General features: G+C 33.8%; 1 protein-coding gene across 1 annotated transcript; it reads left to right on the top strand.

The window, feature by feature from the left end:
- The first annotated feature begins 13,449 nt into the window (after nt 1–13,449).
- LOC114824006 (SHUGOSHIN 2) lies at nt 13,450–17,588 on the top strand. The gene is made up of 13 exons (XM_029100146.2): nt 13,450–14,150; nt 14,681–14,856; nt 14,955–14,992; nt 15,100–15,208; nt 15,310–15,333; nt 15,441–15,509; nt 15,591–15,632; nt 15,736–15,838; nt 15,918–15,975; nt 16,069–16,260; nt 16,348–16,551; nt 16,645–16,845; nt 16,939–17,588. The coding sequence occupies exons 1-13, from the start codon at nt 14,105–14,107 to the stop codon at nt 17,225–17,227; spliced, it is 1,551 nt and encodes a 516-aa protein (XP_028955979.2). The 5' UTR covers nt 13,450–14,104; the 3' UTR covers nt 17,228–17,588.
- The last annotated feature ends 1,321 nt before the right edge of the window (nt 17,589–18,909 follow it).

The following is an 18,909-nucleotide window of genomic DNA, read 5'->3' as shown; positions in this document are numbered from 1 at the left end:
ATAGTTAAATGCTTGCCATACAAATAACTGAACATTAACCAGGGTACCTCTGAGTTCAGTCGTTAAGGCATCATACCTACATTGTGAGTGGCCATCATGTTGAAACATGTCGAGTTCCATGTGCAAGGTTTTATGTCTAGTTGTTATAATGACCATATAACTATTTAACCAGGCTTGCTTTGCGAATTTGGTATCAGAACCAAGTTTAGCATTTTAATAGTATAATTATAATAGTAAAGTACTTTGATGACGGAAGTCATTGATACAACTGATATCACACTTGTTTATTTTGTATGAACAATAGATATTATTGTCCTTGTAGATTTTGTCAACGACAACCACTAAGTATTTATTGTCTCAGACACCTAACTATAACTAGCATAAAGAGAAGATTAGCATATATATCCAAAAGAATTAGCAGGACTTTGAAGAAGCAAAATTTTTATCTTAGTTATCTTGAACATCCTTCATTTATTCGTAAATATAATAACACAGAAGTGCAACATAAAGTTTTAGAAGCAAAAAGAGCAACATATCAAGTTTTAGAGACCTTGAGAGAAAAAAAAAAGAGTTTCTAAGAAACCAATTAGCTGTAACTTTAGAGAAAGGTAGACTGTAGTATATGATAGATTATCTTAATTTAGAAATTAGTGAACCTCAAAAAAGAAAAATAACCTTAGACCAAAATAGTTTAGTTTGTTATTTTTCTTTGAGAAAGCAAAATCATATTTTGCATAGTGAAGAAAATCCACAAGCCAATAACATTGTAGATCTTATTATTAGTCAAGCAGAAAATATAAAATTAGAAAATCATAAGCATAATCATTTGTTAAACCAGTTGTTAGAGCATTTTCAAAAAAAAATCCATAAAAACAATTAGACAAAATTTAGATTATATTACATCTCAGTTAGTAGATAATAATAAAAATATTCACAGGTTTCATAGCAAAAGAGAGATAAAAGAGCTTGTTGACCTCCTAGATAGTAAGTCTAAGCAAGTAGAACTCAGATCATTAGAAATAGTTGAGCAATTAAAATTAGAAGTTCAAATAATTAAATTAGTGCAAAAAGAGTTAAGTGAACAAGTAGATAAGTTGCATAATAAAATAGATAAATTATTAGTTTAATGACCAATTCTAGAACTAGCAGAAAATATATCCAAACTTTGAAAGAAATTAGTAAGTTAGATAAAGAACCACTAGGTTTAACAGATTTTACAACACAAGTAGCTGGTAGTACTATTCCCATTAGGCAAAATAATTTAATTATTCAATTAGTTTTAAGTTTGACTGAAAAATTAGATCAAGTTGAAGAACAAATAGCATAAATAAATCAAGTTTTACATAACGCATCTTCATCACTTCCACCATCTTTGCTAGAAAAATTAGAAAATTTAACTTTAAACACAAATAATCATATTAGAAGACCTAAGATAAATCATTTTGATAATAGAAAATGGAACTCATTAGGAGAAAAAGAAAAGAAGTAGTTAGAGCTGAAGATATTTACCAAAATGAAGAAGAAGCACAAGAATTTATTAGAAGAGGTTTTGAAAGAACACAGATAAAATAAATATAATTTGTATCAATTAGGTTTATTTGAAAATAGAAGCAAAATTGTAAGTAGCATCAGTCAACATGAGGTTAGATGTATTGATAAAGAAGTTACACTTAATTTAATTAGTAGAGAAGTAATTACTCATTTGAGAAAATCGCATTTCAGTCAAATTCACCTAGGAACAATATTAATTGGAATAGCAGGATTAACCAGATCACAAGTAGACACAAAAGCTTTAGTATACATATATGATGATAGATGGGATAATCACCAACAAGCAGCAATAGCAACAGCTGAAGTAGACTTAAGTTCAAACTTAGCAATCATACGATGTATTCCAAATTACGTTATGACAATTAATGAGTTTAGAGCATAAGAACAAAAAATTATAATATGAAAGGAAAATATAAAAATTTGTGTATTAGTTTAATATATATTGGTAAAGTGTCTGATAAATATAATCATAAGTTTAATTTAGAATTTCAAAATTTAGTTCATACATTTCGTAGTAAACATATAAATATGATGGAAGCAAAACCCGTAGATAATAGCTTTTTAAAAGGAACTCAGTGGACATTACTTAATTTACAAGTAACAAGAAATAGACAACCAGATAGAGTACAAATATATGAAACTAGTACAGGTAAAGCAACAATTAGGTTTAGTAATTACAAGCAACTAGAAAAAATAGAAGAGGATGAGAGTGAGATTGAAAATGAGAGTATTCATATGACTTTTGATAATTTAGATATTAATTTAGTTGAGCAAAATTTTGATCATATTGTAGATAAGTTTATAGAAGATATTGATCATTTAGATGAAGAATAATACTTAGAAAAGTATAAGACATATGATTTAGAACTACATAAAATTTCAGATGAAGAGATGAAAAAATTAATTTTAGAAATAGGAGTAGAACATAATTTAGGATCAAAAGAATATAATAATTTATTAGAATTGAAAGCATAATGTATGTAATCCAGCAAAAGAAAGTAGTACATCAGGAGTAGAAAATCCAGGATACACGGGTAGAACATATCAACAATTTTTGAGACCAACAAATGAACAATATAATGAAAAAGCAAGAGTAGATTACATAGAAGAAAAATATGGTAAAACCACCTAGAAAAAATAGAATTCCATATTTGAGAGGGTTAGAACAAATTAATATGACAGGAAATATATTAAATTTAGATAATGTAGATCCACAAGATTGGGAAGGAATTATTGAGAGATGAGAGAAAGGTTGTGTACATGTAGCATTAATATTAGATTTTAGTAATTCACAAAATATGTTAGATTTTTTTTAACATACCTTAGATGATTTAGTTTTTTATTATTTCCAGTCATGGAAAGTTCATAATAGTTTACTTTGATTACTTTGATTAAAGGTCGTACCCAGTGCACAAGGCTCCCGCTTTACGCAGGGTCTGGGAGAGGTGAATGTCGGCTAGCCTTACCCCCATTTATGGAGAGGCTGCTCCCAAGTCTCGAACCCGAGACCTACCGCTCATGGGCGAAGACACTTGCCATCGCACCAAGTGCGACCTCTACTTTGATTACTTTGATTAAACAAGAATTTTTAGATCATAATAGGTTAGATGGCAGAAGCAAACAAGAACAAATTAGAGCAATTAGAAATTTAGAACAATTACAAATTTGTGATTTACAATATATAGCTGAGTATACTGCAGATTTCTTTAAATATTTAGGAAGAACAAGTAGAATTAATGATATTAATTTATTAGATATTTATATAACAAAAATAAAAGGACCAATAGGAGAAAAAATTTGGAATGAATGGCAAAAGCATCCAAAGAAAAATGATATTGCAATAGGACCTAGAATTCAACATGTATATGATATACTTATACAAGAGTGTAGTCAAATAAAAGCTAAGAGATAGATTAGGAAACAACTTTACATGAGTTGTAAAAATATAGACGTACCACAACAGTATGGTTGTCATAAGAAAAATAAGCATAAGAAAATATACAAAAAGAAATATAAGTCATACAAACCATACAAACAGCATAAGAACTTCAACATAAGACCTTCAAGAACATACAAGAAGAGAAAATATATTCCAAAACAATTTAGAAAAAGAAGTGGTAGACCTTGGATTAGAAAATATAAAGCGCCTAAAAATAAGAGTAGTTGTAAATGTTATTTATGTGGAGAAGTTGGGCATATTAGACTTAAATGTCTAAAATTAGGAAAACAGCCAAGAGAAAAAGTACATTTGATGAAGTTGTTTAAATTAGAAGAAGATGAAGATATTCAGTCAATATACAGTTTAAATGATTTAAGTGATAATGAGAGTATTTATGGTAAAGAGAGTATTAACATGATAGATTCAGATTTGGAAAATTTAAGTAGCACAAATAGTGATTTAGAAAAGTATATGTGTGCATTCATAGAAAAACAACATGAAGAAGAATATAAATACATTAATTTAGGTTGGCCAGAAAAATGTCATAAGTGTAGTAAATTAGTTACAAATAAATATTATAATACATATTCAATATTGTGTGAAAAGTGTTATAATAATAAGTTATTAGAAATTAATTCAGCAGAATCATAAGAAAGTACTAAAATATTAGGAAATATTGTTTATAGTATAGAAAAGCCAAAAAATAGTTCTTTAATTACCATAAATTGTGTCACATCCCAGCCTGGGCCCCTAACACATCCCGGCTCGACTCTGTCGTAACACGATATTGTCTTATTTGAGCCCCGACCATGCCCTCACAGTTTTGTTTCTGGGAACTCACACGAAAACTTTCCAGTGGGTCACCCATCCTGGGAATGCTCTTGCCTGAACTTGCTTAACTTCGGAGTTCCGATGGAACTCGAAGCCAGTGAACTCCCAAAAAGCCTCGTGCTAGGTAGAGATGAGAATATACATATAAGGCATACAACATCCATTCCCCTAGGCGATGTGGGATGTTACAATCCACCCCCTTCAGGGGCCCGACATCCTCGTTGGCACACTTCCGACCAGAGATTGGCTCTGATACCAAATTGTCATATCCCGGACCAGACCCCCACCACATCTCAGGCTCGACTCCGCTGTAGCACGATATTGTCCGCTTTGGGCCCCAACTACGCCATCACGATTTTGTTTCTGGGAACTCACACGAGAACTTCCCAGTGGGTCACCCATCTTGGGAATGCTATCGCCCGAACTCGCTTAACTTCGGAGTTCCGATGGAACCCAAAACCAGTGAGGTCCCAAAAGACCTCGTGCAAGGTAGAGATGAGAATATACATATAAAGCTTACAGGATCCACTCCCCTAGGCGATGTGGGATATTACAAATTGTGAAATGGAATTAGAAAAAGAACATAAGATACAAACAACAGCTATGATAGATACAGGAAGCACAAAGAGTGTCATAAGAAAAGAGTTAGTATTACAAAAATTAGTAAAACCAATGAGAATAACACAGTTTGATGAGAGACCAATTTATTTAGCACATTGTATTAATAATAAGTCTATTAAAGTAGAAAAACAACAATTTAATTTACCATTAACATTTATTTCACCCGTAAGATCATATCTATTCATTTTAGGTTTAAATTTTTTGAAAAGTTTACAAGGTTTTTTATTTATGAATCCTAACATAACATTTTTCAAAAGAGGCATTACAATAACTGACCAAAGTAATATTGTAGAAGCATACAAAAACATAAATATAATAGAATCTAGTAGTCAAGATAGTTATTATTTAGAAAACTCAAAAGAAAATGATGAGCATAATAATATAGAAGAGTTTGATGAAGAAATATTTGAACATGAATATCTGATTTTAGAAGAAGAAAAAACCCGTATAGAAACATTACAGTTAGATAGACCAAGGAACTGTAATAAACCAAAGAGTTTAGAATAACTATTACAATTAGCAGAACAAACTAGGATCATAGGAGAAGACCCACAGTTACATTTGACACACCCCGACCGAGGTCAAGGCATGCTGGCCGTCACGTGAGAGTGACGTAGCCATGTGCACAGTACGGAAACGATAAAGGTAGCAAATATACGAATAATTAAAACCCACATTTCTAGAGTGCACTACTAACAGGAAGTGATAGGAGTTAGTTACAACCGTAAACACTCATAATCAGAGCATAATAAGTCAAGGTGCAGTACAGTAGGACAAGTACTAGTTACGCAGTACTAGGAATGTCATATTATTAATCAAATAGGTTAGAACTGCCGACGATCCCGAGCCACCAACAGCAAGCTTACTTAGAACGTGGAGGGGCGCAAAACAGAAAACGTGAGTGGGCAAAAACAAATATTTTACAAAACCATTTCATTTATCAACATACTAACCCCTCGCTGTAAAACATGTATAATTTTTCCCAGAATCAAGATATAAGCATATACATATATATCTGAAATCATAACAATTCAATTCATGCTTCATATGACCATATTCATATGTATGCCATGCCAAAATATAACAAAGTAAACAATCCAGGTAAGAATGATTTCATAGAAATATGATATGTTAGCCGGAACCCCTGAGGTAGTTTGTACGGTTGAATTCATAACTCAATAGTCAATCTAGCCGGAGTCACTACAATGATCTATACGGCAATATACTGCACATAAGTCGGAACCACTAAAGAGGGTATGTACAACAAGATTGGGTGAAATATAATTATGCTCAATTCTATTCTCTCATAATAGTCGGGCAATAAATCGCTAATCACCTACAAGTCGGAACCATAAATAAGGTCTGTACGACAAGACTGTGCACTTAAGTTGGATCCAATATGAGCATATAATGCGGGAGGTGATGTAAATAAACAGGCATGTACTTCATATATCTGGCTAAATCACAATCACCCTAGGTGCAGTTTTATGAGCTCAACATTAATCAATCACATATCACATCATCGATAACTCACATAACCACATAACTTACATGCATTTACATGTGCCTCCACAGCACCACATTTATATATATATATATATGCAACCATGAAATGCATATTCAGAATATAAAAGATATATATATATATATATGCAACCATGAAATGCATATTCAGAATATAAAAGCAATTGACATATTATTTCAAAGCATACTTTACTAAAAATGCATTTCTGGGAAATATATCAAGTATACAAATATATACTGAAAACAAAAGCTCACTCATTGGTATGTTGAAGGGTCGTAGCCCCCGAGTCACCCGTAGATACGCTCGTCCTCGGGATAAGTCTCACCTATATGCGAATTAACTATAAAAACGTTATTTTAAAGCACATAGACAAAACTAACTAATAACTTCTCATACATTGCTCAACTTTGGTATTTGAATATACCAACGTGACCTACATAACCTCACGAACATCGTGATATTTTTAGAAATTTTTTCAAGCTCTCACGAGCTGCCACTCGCGGGCAAGGGCACAACAAAACGCACCCCCACACGCGACTAAACCTGACGGATCCCCTAACCACCGTTAGGGAATATTTCGTTAAAACCTAACATATTCCGTTAAAACTGACTAACGGCGTCAGCATATTCCATAACGGAATATGCCGTCATCTTCTCCGGCGAGTCGCCGGTCGCCGAGAAACTGGGTAAAACTTCAAACCCATTATTCTCACTCGTTTCTCAACCATTTTTCATGAAATTTGAACCATTGGAAAGCTAACAACATGTAGAATCATGTTATACCATTTTTAAGCCTTGAAATCTACTAGATTTTACCTGAGGAAGCTCGATAATCCGGCCAACTTTGAAAACCTTCGATCTCGGCCCTCCGACGTCCAAACTCTTCCAACGAACTACCCCGAGCTTCCTTATGACCTCCTAAAGCTCCCTGTGAGCTTGAAATCTTCTGAAACACAAGGTTTTACGTCCACATGAATAGTGCATGAAAAATAAGTTTCGGGTTCTCGAGATTTCGAATGAATCCTTACCTGAAATGGGTACCAACCAACTCGAAATGGCACGAGGAATGCAATGGTGCCTTTAGAATCTTCGATCTGCGACTGGAAAGCTCACTTCGAGCTTGGTCTGTATGAGGAAAAAGAGAGAAAGAGAGTGAGTCCAAGAGAGATGAGGGCACAGGAAGGAAGAGAGATGGAGTGAGTGTGGTCCACGTGGTCACCATCCTCAAAACCACACAATAAACTCAAAATCTCAATATGTCACACATACACACTACAATTTCCCGTCCAAGGATAAAACTGTCATTTTACATCGTCGAAAATTATATATTTAGGATGGGTTGTGACAACATTTGAGTAAAAATAAAATATTAGCAAAATTAGATATAATTAATCCAGATTTAACCATAAAGACAACTGATATGTCTTGTAGTTTAATAGATAAATAAGAGTTTGAGCAACAAATAAAAAAGTTATTAACTTTAAAAGTAATTAAACCCTCTAAGTCTGGATATAGATCAACAACATTTATTATGAGAAAACATTCAGAGCTAAAGAAAGGTACTGTTAGAATAGTTTATAATTACAAGAGATTAAATGATAATACATATGAAGATAGTTATAAGTTACCAAATAAGGATGAGCTTATAAATAAAATTCAAGAAAGTAAATATTTTAGCAATTTGATTGTAAATCAGGATTTTGGCAAATACGATTAGCAGAAGAATCAATTGACTGGACAACTTTTACTTGTCCAGAAGAACATTTTGAGTGGCCTGTTATGCCATTTGGACTTAAAATGCTCCATCGATCTTTCAAAGAAAGACGGATCAAATTTTCAAGAAATATGATAATTTTTGTAGTGTTTATGTAGACGATATTTTAGTACATACTAAGAATAGAAATAAACATATGAAGCATTTAGAGATAGTTTTACAAGAATTTATTAATTATGGAATTGTGATTAGCAAAAATAAAATAGCATTAGTAAAGCAAGATATAGAATTTTTAGGAATGTATATTAAGTCAGGTACAATACAATTACAAGATCATATAACTAAAAAGGTCTTAGAATTTCCAGATAAGTTAGAAGAAAAATAGCAGTATTGCATAGTAAAACTAGCAAAATAGGACAAAAATATTTTAATAGTGAAGAGATTAAATTAGTTCAAATATAAATGAGGAAATTACTAAACTTAAGTTATTAACATTACCATTAGATGATAGTTACAAAATAGTTGAAACAGACGCTTCATCATTAGGATGGGGCATGTATACTATACCAGAAAAAGCATAAGCAGTCACCAAAGTCTGACGAACAAATTTGTAGATATTCATCACGAAAATTTAGTGATGAACAGTACAGGAACAATTTGACAAAAGAAGAGCTGCATAACATCGACAACATGATGGAAGCATGAAGAGCTGACAGCAAATTAGCATAAGTTGAATAGCATCATGTAAAATCATGTATTTCCAGACAGAAATGTCAACATCATTGTGGACTCCGCTACAATAATAAAATAATAGCATAAGAGAAAATAAAGAAAAAAGCTTGATCTACTATGGATTTTTCATACACAAAATGTCATTTTGATTAAGAATGAATACTGACAGGCCATTTTCTTCATCCTATAATACTAAAATGAATACCCTCCAATAGGGGCGGATGAACACTATGACCATACGAAGTTCAAAAATTGTATGTGTGAAGGTCTACCAAGTGTTTGATGTAACACCTACTAGGCATATCTCGACATATTGTGTCGATAACACCAAACAAATTCTCTCTCTATATATACCACTCATCAAATTGCATCAACATATGTCGATATATGTTGACATGTGTGCAACTTGGTTTGGCTAACAACAATAAACCGACTAAGTATTCAACAAAATACGGCATACATCATTATAGCGAAAAAATAAATTCAAATTCTATTTGATCTTGTTCAAAATTTCAAATAAACCGGCTGTAAACAGTGACCATGAAAGTATGTGTAATGAAAGACTATAGGATGAAGAAATTTTGAGACATTATGTTATGAACCTATTAACCTCCTCAACCAGTGAATGTCATTATAGCTAGTCTTTATCACAAATAATTTTAGAAACTGATCTAACTGATCACTTTCTTCCCTCAATATGCAAATCAATTAATCTCGTCATTGAATTTCATCCATGCACATCAATGTGATCCTTCACATTGAAATTGGTTAAATTTTCTATTAATTTGATGACGTGACCAAATAAAATAATTTCTTCGCGGTTCGCTTGCGGTTCGTAGAATGATGGGGAGAGGTGAAGGACCGGTGATCGGGATTGATTTTGTGCAACCAAGTCGATATGCCAATAGGATTCTTTTGGTGAGGATTCTAGGGAACCGTGAATCATGTCCGTTCATCGTACATCGTGCGGTCAGTTTTTGTTAGGTAATGTTTGTGTTTAATTTTAAATAAAAATATTTAAAATGATTTTTGACCACATGATGTACGATGAACGGATACAATTCATGGATCTCCAAGATCCTCACAAAAAAGATTCGGCGAGAATCTAGATTCGTCGATATGGACCCCTTATTTGAAAGCCCTTCTCTTTCTTCCAAGTTTTTCTTATGTTATGATATCGTTTTGGTGGGTGGCTGTGGAAGATGGTGGTCTAGGGGTGAGAGGGAGAGAGAGAGGCGGATGGGGATGGGGTAGGATACTAAGATGTGGACTGGGCTTTTGTTTTTTTGGTTGTTGCTGTTGATTTAGAGGTTTTGAAATATTTCATTTGGTTTTTTTTTTTTTTTTTTTTATCTACGTGGTATCAAGTTATTATCTATGTAAACTCTGTGTTCCATGTCATCAAACTAACAGAAAATTTAACGAATTTTGACAGCAGGAACCACATAGATGTGCTGTAATGAAAATCTTGGATTTTCAAATTGAAAGACCTGATTTACAAACATAATATATTCTTAAAAGCAAAGTGGGGCTAGAAGATAATAAAGTATATGAGACTATATGCTCGTTTAGAAGTGCTTTTAAAATGACTGAAAGTGCTTAAAGTGAAAATATTTTTGGATCTAATTCACTTAACATGTTTCATGTAAACACATAACTAGTGATTCTTGCAGAAAACACTTCAATTGTTTTTGAAATTCAAAAAAAAAAATTCGAATAGTGCTTAACGAGCCATATGAATGTAAGTATAAAAGTGCTTTTTTGATCAGGCTGTACATATTTCCATTTTAAAAAGAGTAAACATATATTATAATCCTATTTTAATTTTCCACTTGTACAACATTCACATTTAACCGATTTGTGATCGTTTTAAATGAAACGCAAACTAATATATAATACTGTTTTAAAAATTTTCGTCTAGCGCCATCTAGGCATTAGGCTCCTAGCTACTTCTTCGATTAGTCATTAGGCATTTGAAAATTAAGAAAGTACGCATAAGCTTGCTTAGGTGTCCGCTTAGTCTAGTTTTCCTAGGTGTTTGAAAACTAATACATAAAATGCTTTTTTGCAATTTATGTATTCCAATATAATTTTGTGTGTTTTTAAAGTATAAATAGACACGTATTTATATAATATATAATAAATTTACTTAAATCCGCCTAGTCTGCCTAGGTTGCCGCCTAATTGCTTGTCCCTAGCCCGCAATTCGACTAGCGCCTAGTGTCTTTTATCAACATTTTTATATTGTCAAAAACTTCAATTCAAAAAGAGTATTGAAACTGTCACTTCGTAGTAGTATTGCGGTCAATTGATATTTCTCTTTACTTGTAAGTGAAAAGTTTTAGATTCGATTCTCGCCTAAGATGAATTTGAACGACATAATAACATTTGCTAAAAAAAATAGAGTACTGAAACTAAACTAGCTTTAATTTAGGACAATAATACTGCTCTTTCACATGTTAGAAAATGTTCAAAGTTCGTTTCTTTTTTCTACGATTGATTGATGATAAAGAAAAGAAGGAAAAAAAAGACAGTACTATAATTCGTAACAGATAAGAGATTTTTGAAATCGATTGAAGGCAGTAAATGTTGACTCCCTACGATGCATACAAATGGTGACAAGACAAATGCAAATTTTGAAGATAATATAAACTCGGACAAGGATTGTCTGTCCTTTCATTTTTGGTGCCCTCTCGTGGTCTCTTGTTTTGTGTGGTCACGGTTAAGCCACGTCAATATTTTATATTATTTTTTATAGAGATAATAAGACAAAAATGAATATTAATATAAAATGTTGACATGGCTTAACCGTGACTATACAAATAGGAGGGCATGTGCATCAGAAGTGAGAGAGCAGACAATCCTTGTCCTATAAATTCATAGTCGTTGATTATTAAAAGCATGTCATCATCGTAGGGCCACTAATTATTGATAGGATTGCATTTCGGTTAACCTCAGCTGCATATTTAAATACTCTTTGATGAATTTTGTGAAGTTTGTGCAAGTAAAATACGAGATCATAACCAAAACCGTATCGATTTTTTAATGTCTGGTTAAAATGGTATGAGTTTGTTTGATAATTATTTTGTTTTTAAGTTTTGATTTTTTTTTTCGTGTTTGAGGTATGAGGAAAGTATATAGGCAAATAGAGGGACGAAAAACAAAGATGGAAGAGAAAGGAAGAAATAAGGAGAAATGAAAGAGAACAAAATTTTGGAAATGCAAACGAATTAAAATAGTTTTTGGTTTTTAGTAGTAATTATGTGCTTTTTTTCTTCATCTCCATCACCATCCATCATGCACTCTTCCTCATCGCCGATGATGTACTTCCCCTCTATTACCATCACACAAGGTGAAAACAATAACAAAAATTGAGTAAAGTCTTATCATTAAACAATGTATATAATATGAATGTATCAACTCTTTTAGTTATCAGATGTGACAGTTTAACTTCTACCTTCTATATTAGAATTAGAATTTTTGTTAAATCATCAATGTATGTCATGCATTGCTGCCTGGCAAAAAGAATCGTTTAGTCGATCACAAATAAATACATGGAAATGAGGAAATAACATGTTTAAACTCCAACGATAAAGCTTATCGATACCTTGAAACATACTCCAACTGCAGGTTAATATATAATGTCTAATTCATGTATGAATACAGTTAGGGTTTCCATCAGATAAGGAGATGATGCAAGTTGTGATTGGGATCAAAAGTATTGTGCTTAATCTACTTGTATTTGTTTTGATGGGAGAAAAAGTACGATCCATTATGTAAAGATAAAGAAATCTGACGAAAAATTAGGCGGCTTATATGCTTTAGCTATTTTGCATGACTCATCGTAAAAGTTTTCTTCACATAAAAGCAAAGGGTTAGGGTTTTGTCAGGTTTAATTAGTTTTGGGATTTAAAATTGATAGAAGTGGTCTTTGAAATTTTCTACTGTCAATTATTTTAGTTATTTTGTATAAAATCTCTGTTAAATTGAGGGTAATTTTGTCAAATCAATTTCCCCACTTAAACGGGTGATTTCTTCAATTTAATGGAGATTTTTTACAGAATGATCAAAATAATTGATGGCGACAATCTTAGAAACCACTTATATTGATTTTAAATCACAGAGATCAAAATGAGGAATTATGCCTATCTCAATGACTATTTTGGTTAAAAAACCTAAACAAAAGATAGAAACACAAAAGTTCAAATTTAAGAAGTACTACGGTCTAGTGATATTCCTTCACTAGTAAGTGAGAGGTATTAGATTCGATTCTTGCTAAAGACGAATTTGAACCATATTATTGTTAACCCATTGTGATACTTAACCAACTCCCCCACCCTCTTAGTGTAAATAATATCGTTTGTTTCGAAAAAAAAGAAGAAGAAGAATAATTTGAAGTTGGAAAAAAGAAGGGAATGGAAGCATTTTGTGGCATGATTTTGTTGGCCTTTTGAAGTGGGAAAGATTCTAAACCAACGAGGAAGAAATGTACGGTTATGAAATATATATATATAGTCATGCATAGGATTCACAAGAATCAAAATCATGCATCCAAGCAATTCCTTTTAGAACTCGTTAACTCGACTCGAAACGATCCATTTATTTCTTTCTAATATATTTTCGTTAAGCATTACCTACATCACGAGGAGTTCTTGTGTGTGACAACTCGTATGGACAACATACTCAATTACGTGAGATCAATATGATGTTGGATGAGACCAAATACAAATGATGCTGCTATGTTGTGGGGTCAATCGGACGGGTGACGTGACCAGTCAGTCGAACCCTAGAATTTCTCCTACATTACATATACAAACGATGACGGATGTCACTCATTTTTTCCATGTTGGGTCTCAAATGGAGTTGGGTTAGCCTAGCCCAATGGCTTTGCTTTGGGCCATTGGCCCAATAAGATTTAATTGCGACCATCAGCCATAGGTCCGGGTCTGGGATTAGCTTCGGAAAGCCGTAGGTGTCCCGAGCTTTGCACATTTACGAATGTACCCTTCCCTCTGTCCCTTCGTTTCCCTCCTTATTCAATTTCCAATACATACTGATCGACGACGGCGTTTTTCCCTCCATTAATCTCAGAGTCTCAGAAGCAATGAAACTTTAGAGAGAGAAAGTGAGAGGAGAGAGAGTGAGATCGTGATCGAGAGAGAGAATTTAGGGTTTCAGCTCGGGTTTCACGATGGAAGGTCTCATCATTCTCGATACGGAGAACGGCGCCGCCGGAGGTAAATTTCACAGAATTTGATTCTCTTTAGGTCATTTGAAATCGATAGTCTACTATTTTTTTTGCTTATTCATGAATTAGCGTTTGATTTTTCTGTATGAATTCATTTCTTGATTTAGAATTAATGTTTGAGGTTTCATAATTTGGGACAAATTGCAATTACGAATGCTGGTGCTGTTTGTGTGGGATTCATAGGGCTAGGTTTCGTTAAAGTTTGGAAAATTTCGTTATCGCTAGCTATCGAGGTTTTCTTGGGTAAAATTTGTGTAGGATATAGTGGAAATTTGTTGGATTTGAGACGCATAACTAGTTTCAAGCTCTGTTTGGTTGCTGAGAAATGTAGGAAAAGAGGGGAATTTTTAATTTTGACCAGCATAGCTATTCGTTTCAACCCACAGGAGCATTCCGTTATTTGGAAATTTTTGTGTACATCTTCTTTGTTTTGATGGTAGACTTGGTAGCCAATTAGTTATTGGGATTTTTGGGGTTGGGTTTTGCTGAAAATGACAGAATGTTTGGTGTGGATGTCAGACAACAAGGCAAAAGGAGGGAAAATTTCTAAAGGATTGTCGATTGGAAGTAGCTCACGGAAGAGGCTTGCTGATATTAGCAACTTGCAGCAGCAGTGGCCGAAACCATCAGTTCAACAGGAGAAGCAGCAATTTGATTCAGATACAAATAAAGAGTATATTGACAATCTTCAGAAGGTACAGTCTCGGTTGGATCTCTCTTAATCTCATATGTCTAAGTATGTTGATGATGTAGTTGGTTTAGCTAATTTTGGGTTTGTTGAATGTGTTTACAGGAAAATAGGACACTGATGAAACTTCTTACTGACAGAAAGTATCCTTTTGGCTATCTATTTTACTCATTGTGTATTTCTCTCATTTATGTTCCTAATCTGGTTTGGCATGTCTTGCTTTTTCGGTTTTCTTAATGCCATTTGGTAGCAAAATCATAGAATTGAGCAGAGTGGAGATACAGAAGTTGAGAATCAATCTGCAGAAAGTACAACAACAAAATTTGCAACTTGCCCAAGCAAATAGCCAGATCGTAGGGGTATTTCTTTACAAATTTTAGCTGTAGATTATTCTAATCTTCCCGATACCTGGTAATTTCATCAACCAATATAAAATCGACTTTCTACTCCAATTTTGCAGGAACTCAATTCAGGTAAAGATAGGGTAAGTTAAGTTTCGACTGGTGAAGTCAGAATAGTGTATGCTTTCACTTTCTATTTTATATTCAAGTGTACAAGTATGAACTAACAGCATTCTGCTTTTACTTTTAGCTAAAAGCACTTCAGCATGAAATTGGATGCAAAAATGGTTTGCTGAATGTGAGAAAACTGGAGGCTGAGGTGAGTATAACTACTTAAGACTTTAATCTGCTTTGTAAGGTTATAGACTTAGTTGTCGAACCGTAAACCGTGTGCTCGTAGGGGAGAGCGAAAAGAGTAACGTGCCAAAGTAAAGAAAATCAGGTAGTCAGCGCATTCCTTTCTGGTTTCTAAATTAAACTTTGAAGAAGTGATCTGTTTTGTTGAACTCTTGTATTCTTTACATGTTTCTTTTCACTACCCATAGGTAGAAGGTTCAACTAAGTGTGTTGAAGCAGGGGAGTCCTTGCAAGCAGACAGCGAGGATGGGCCTTGTAATACCAAAAGGGGACGACATCCAAAAAACCCACGTAAATACTAAATTGACATCTCATTGTTTTTCTGGTCTATTGTTTCTGTGCTATTTCTTGAGATATAATTTGCATGCAGCTGTGGCTTCTCATACTGTTGAAGCGGTCGAAGTTAAAGTGAAGGCTGACAACAAAAGGTTTGTTTGTGTATGTTTGATTGCTATATGCAATACATGTTTCCAGTGAATTTTTACTCTATTTATATGTGCTCCTTGGTTGCGTTTGAGAAGGCAGTCTGCAAGGTTTAAAACTGAAGAACATGAAGCAACTGAAGAAATGCTTGCGACCAATGTTGGAAAAATTCCTGTCTCTCCTATATGCGATAATGTGGTTCATGAAAGTGAGATGGCATTTTCATTAGTGGACAAAGAGGCTCCTACAATTGAAGCAGTCCAAGCTAACGAGAAGGCTAACAACAAAAGGTTTGTTCATGTATGATTACTTTGTGCAAGTACATGATTTCAGTAGGTTTTCATATTACTTACAGTTGCTTTATGATTTTTTTATAGACGTTTTACAAGGCAGTCTGCAAGGTTAAAAACTGAAGAACAGGAAGCAAATGAATTTTTTTTTGAGACCAATGGTTACAAAATTCCCGTCTCTCCTCTATGTGACAATGTAGTTCATGAAAGTGAGACTACATGTTCACCGGGGGAAAAAGAGGATCCTACGATTGAAGAACTCCAACCTAAAGGGAAGGCCGAGAACAAAAGGTTTGTTTGTGCACGGTTTGATTGCTTTGGGAAAGTACGTGTTTTCAGTAGTTTTTTCACATTACTTACAGCTGCTTTATGGTTACTTAATAGGCGTTTTACGAGGCAATCTGCAAGGTTAAAAACTGAAGAACAGGCGCCTGAAGTGTTGTTTGAGACCAATGGCGAAGAGTTTCCCGTCCCTCCTCCATGTCAAAATGTTGCTCATGAAAGTGCTCCGACATGCTCAATGGCGGAAAAAGAGGATCCTATTACTGAAGCTGTCCATGATAAAGAGAAGGCGGACAACAAAAGGTTTGTCTCTGTTTGAACTTTGATTTCCTTAAGCAGGTACATGTTTCTGTAGATTTTCACTATATTTACAAATGATTTATTGTTTCCTAATAGACGCTTGACAAGGCAGTCCACAAAGTTTAAAACTGAAGAACGGGGAGCAACTGAAGCGTCGTTTGAGATCAACGATGACACAGTCCATGCCTCTTCTCTAAGTGACGAAGTGGTTCATGAAAGTGGTTTGACTTGTTCTTCAGTGAAAAAGGACGATGGCGGATACATTGACCCGAGATCTGAAGGCCAGGAATGTCGAAAATCATCTGCCAGGCCACTGCGCCGAGCAACGCAGAAGATTCAGTCATACAAGGAAATTCCAGTTAATGTGAAGATGCGCAGAGAATGAGTCAGTTGATGCTCAGAAGAATAACTACATTGTTGTGCCTTTTGGTATTAAGTAGTTGTTTTGTAAAATTACTCTCGGTTCAGGAAATAGCTTTTAACTTTGTAAAGTTTAATGCTAATCTAGTTTCCGTTAATAGCATCAGCAGATGAAGGGCTAAATTTCACAAACTCAACATGAAATACACAAAGCCGCTTATAGCTCAAGCGGTTAAAGAGTATTACCATTGCATTTGAGGTTCTAGGTTCGATTCCTCTTTACATACTATTGTATCAAAAACTCGTCTCTCTCTCTCTCTCTTTCTCTCTCTCTCTATAAAGGTATTGTGATCATTGAAAGTACGATTTTTGTCGATTTTTTCCTACCAATCGTTCAATTATTCATAGGGATTTTATGATTTTTTTTTCCTTTCTCTTTTGTTTGTACATGTTCAGATACTCTGATCTGACCAATCCTGAATAAATTAATGTGATGAAGTTATGATAATGTGAGAAAAGGGCCCAGGATTGTCTTTGAAATTTTGGAATTCTGTGCAAAATTTATAAAGAGTGTATTTTTAGGATAGTCTTCCAAATTTTTATAAAGAGGTCGCACTTGATGCGATGACAAGTGCCTTCGCCCATGAGCGGTAGGTCTCGGGTTCGAGACTTGGGAGCAGCCTCTCCATAAAATGGGGGTAAGGCTAGCCGACATTCACCTCTCCCAGATCCTGCGTAAAGCGGGAGCCTTGTGCACTGGATACGACCTTTATATTGATGCTAGAAACAATAACTAAAACTGAAACAAACTTTAAAGCTCACTCTAATTATCAGTTTTCAAATATCATTACATAATAAGCACATAAAGCTACAAAAATAAGCATTACTAAATAATCAATAATCAGTTCAATTTTACGAAACCGAATGAACTAAACTTTAAAAAGTACAACATTGAAGTTTCACTTAAAGATGATTCTTCATGCATTCTTTGTTGCAAAATCATCAATAAAATTTTAGTTGAAGGGCCACTAGAGTATTATTAAAGTGCAAGAAAAAAAATTTAAAAAAAAAACAGAAAAGTGGGATTTTTTTTGTTTTTTGTTTTTTTCGTTTTTTTCCGAAAAAATGGAAAAGTTGGAAAAGAGGTAATTGTAGGTCTAGCTAATTTTTTGTAATGCTCTTTTATATATTAGATTAAAAAAATTAATGCTCTTTTATATAGAGTGCTACTAGACCCACCCAGTATCTTATTTTCCCACCCACATGATAATCCCACCCATCAAAGAAAATTTAAAAAGTAAAATGTTATTTTCTCACCCACCATTATTCCCAAAATAACCATGATATTTTTTTTAAATAACTTTAATATATCTTTAAATAATATTATAAATAAATAAATAAAAATAGAAAGAAAAAAAAGAAAGAAAATGCATGACCTAAGACCTAGACATTTCTCATCTCCTTCACACCTAACGCAGCCCTGCAGAGACCCCGGATCCCCAAACCATTCATCTTCCTCATTTTTTGTCAAAACCACAGATCTCACACCCAATTCTTTTTTTTTTCTCCATTGAAGTTTCGCCCCTTCATCAAGCACATGCTCATTTCTTCCTCCAACCTTTCCGTCGATTCTAACCCAAATATTTCCCAACCTCTTTCCACCAAATATATCACACCCCACCCACCATTATTTATTTATTATTTTAA

This window comes from Malus domestica, chromosome 01 (genome assembly GCF_042453785.1).
Source record: "Malus domestica chromosome 01, GDT2T_hap1".
NCBI classification, from domain to species: Eukaryota; Viridiplantae; Streptophyta; class Magnoliopsida; order Rosales; family Rosaceae; genus Malus; species Malus domestica.
This window is presented reverse-complemented; position numbering and strand designations above follow the sequence as displayed.

Excerpts from the sequence above, each read along its gene's own strand:
- LOC114824006 (XM_029100146.2), top strand. The coding sequence starts at position 14,105 with ATGGAAGGTCTCATCATTCTCGATACGGAGAACGGCGCCGCCGGAG. Across the intron at positions 15,510-15,590 it reads TGAGAAAACTGGAGGCTGAG|GGGAGAGCGAAAAGAGTAAC; the intron begins GTGAGTATAACT and ends GTGTGCTCGTAG. Across the intron at positions 16,261-16,347 it reads GAGAAGGCTAACAACAAAAG|ACGTTTTACAAGGCAGTCTG; the intron begins GTTTGTTCATGT and ends ATTTTTTTATAG.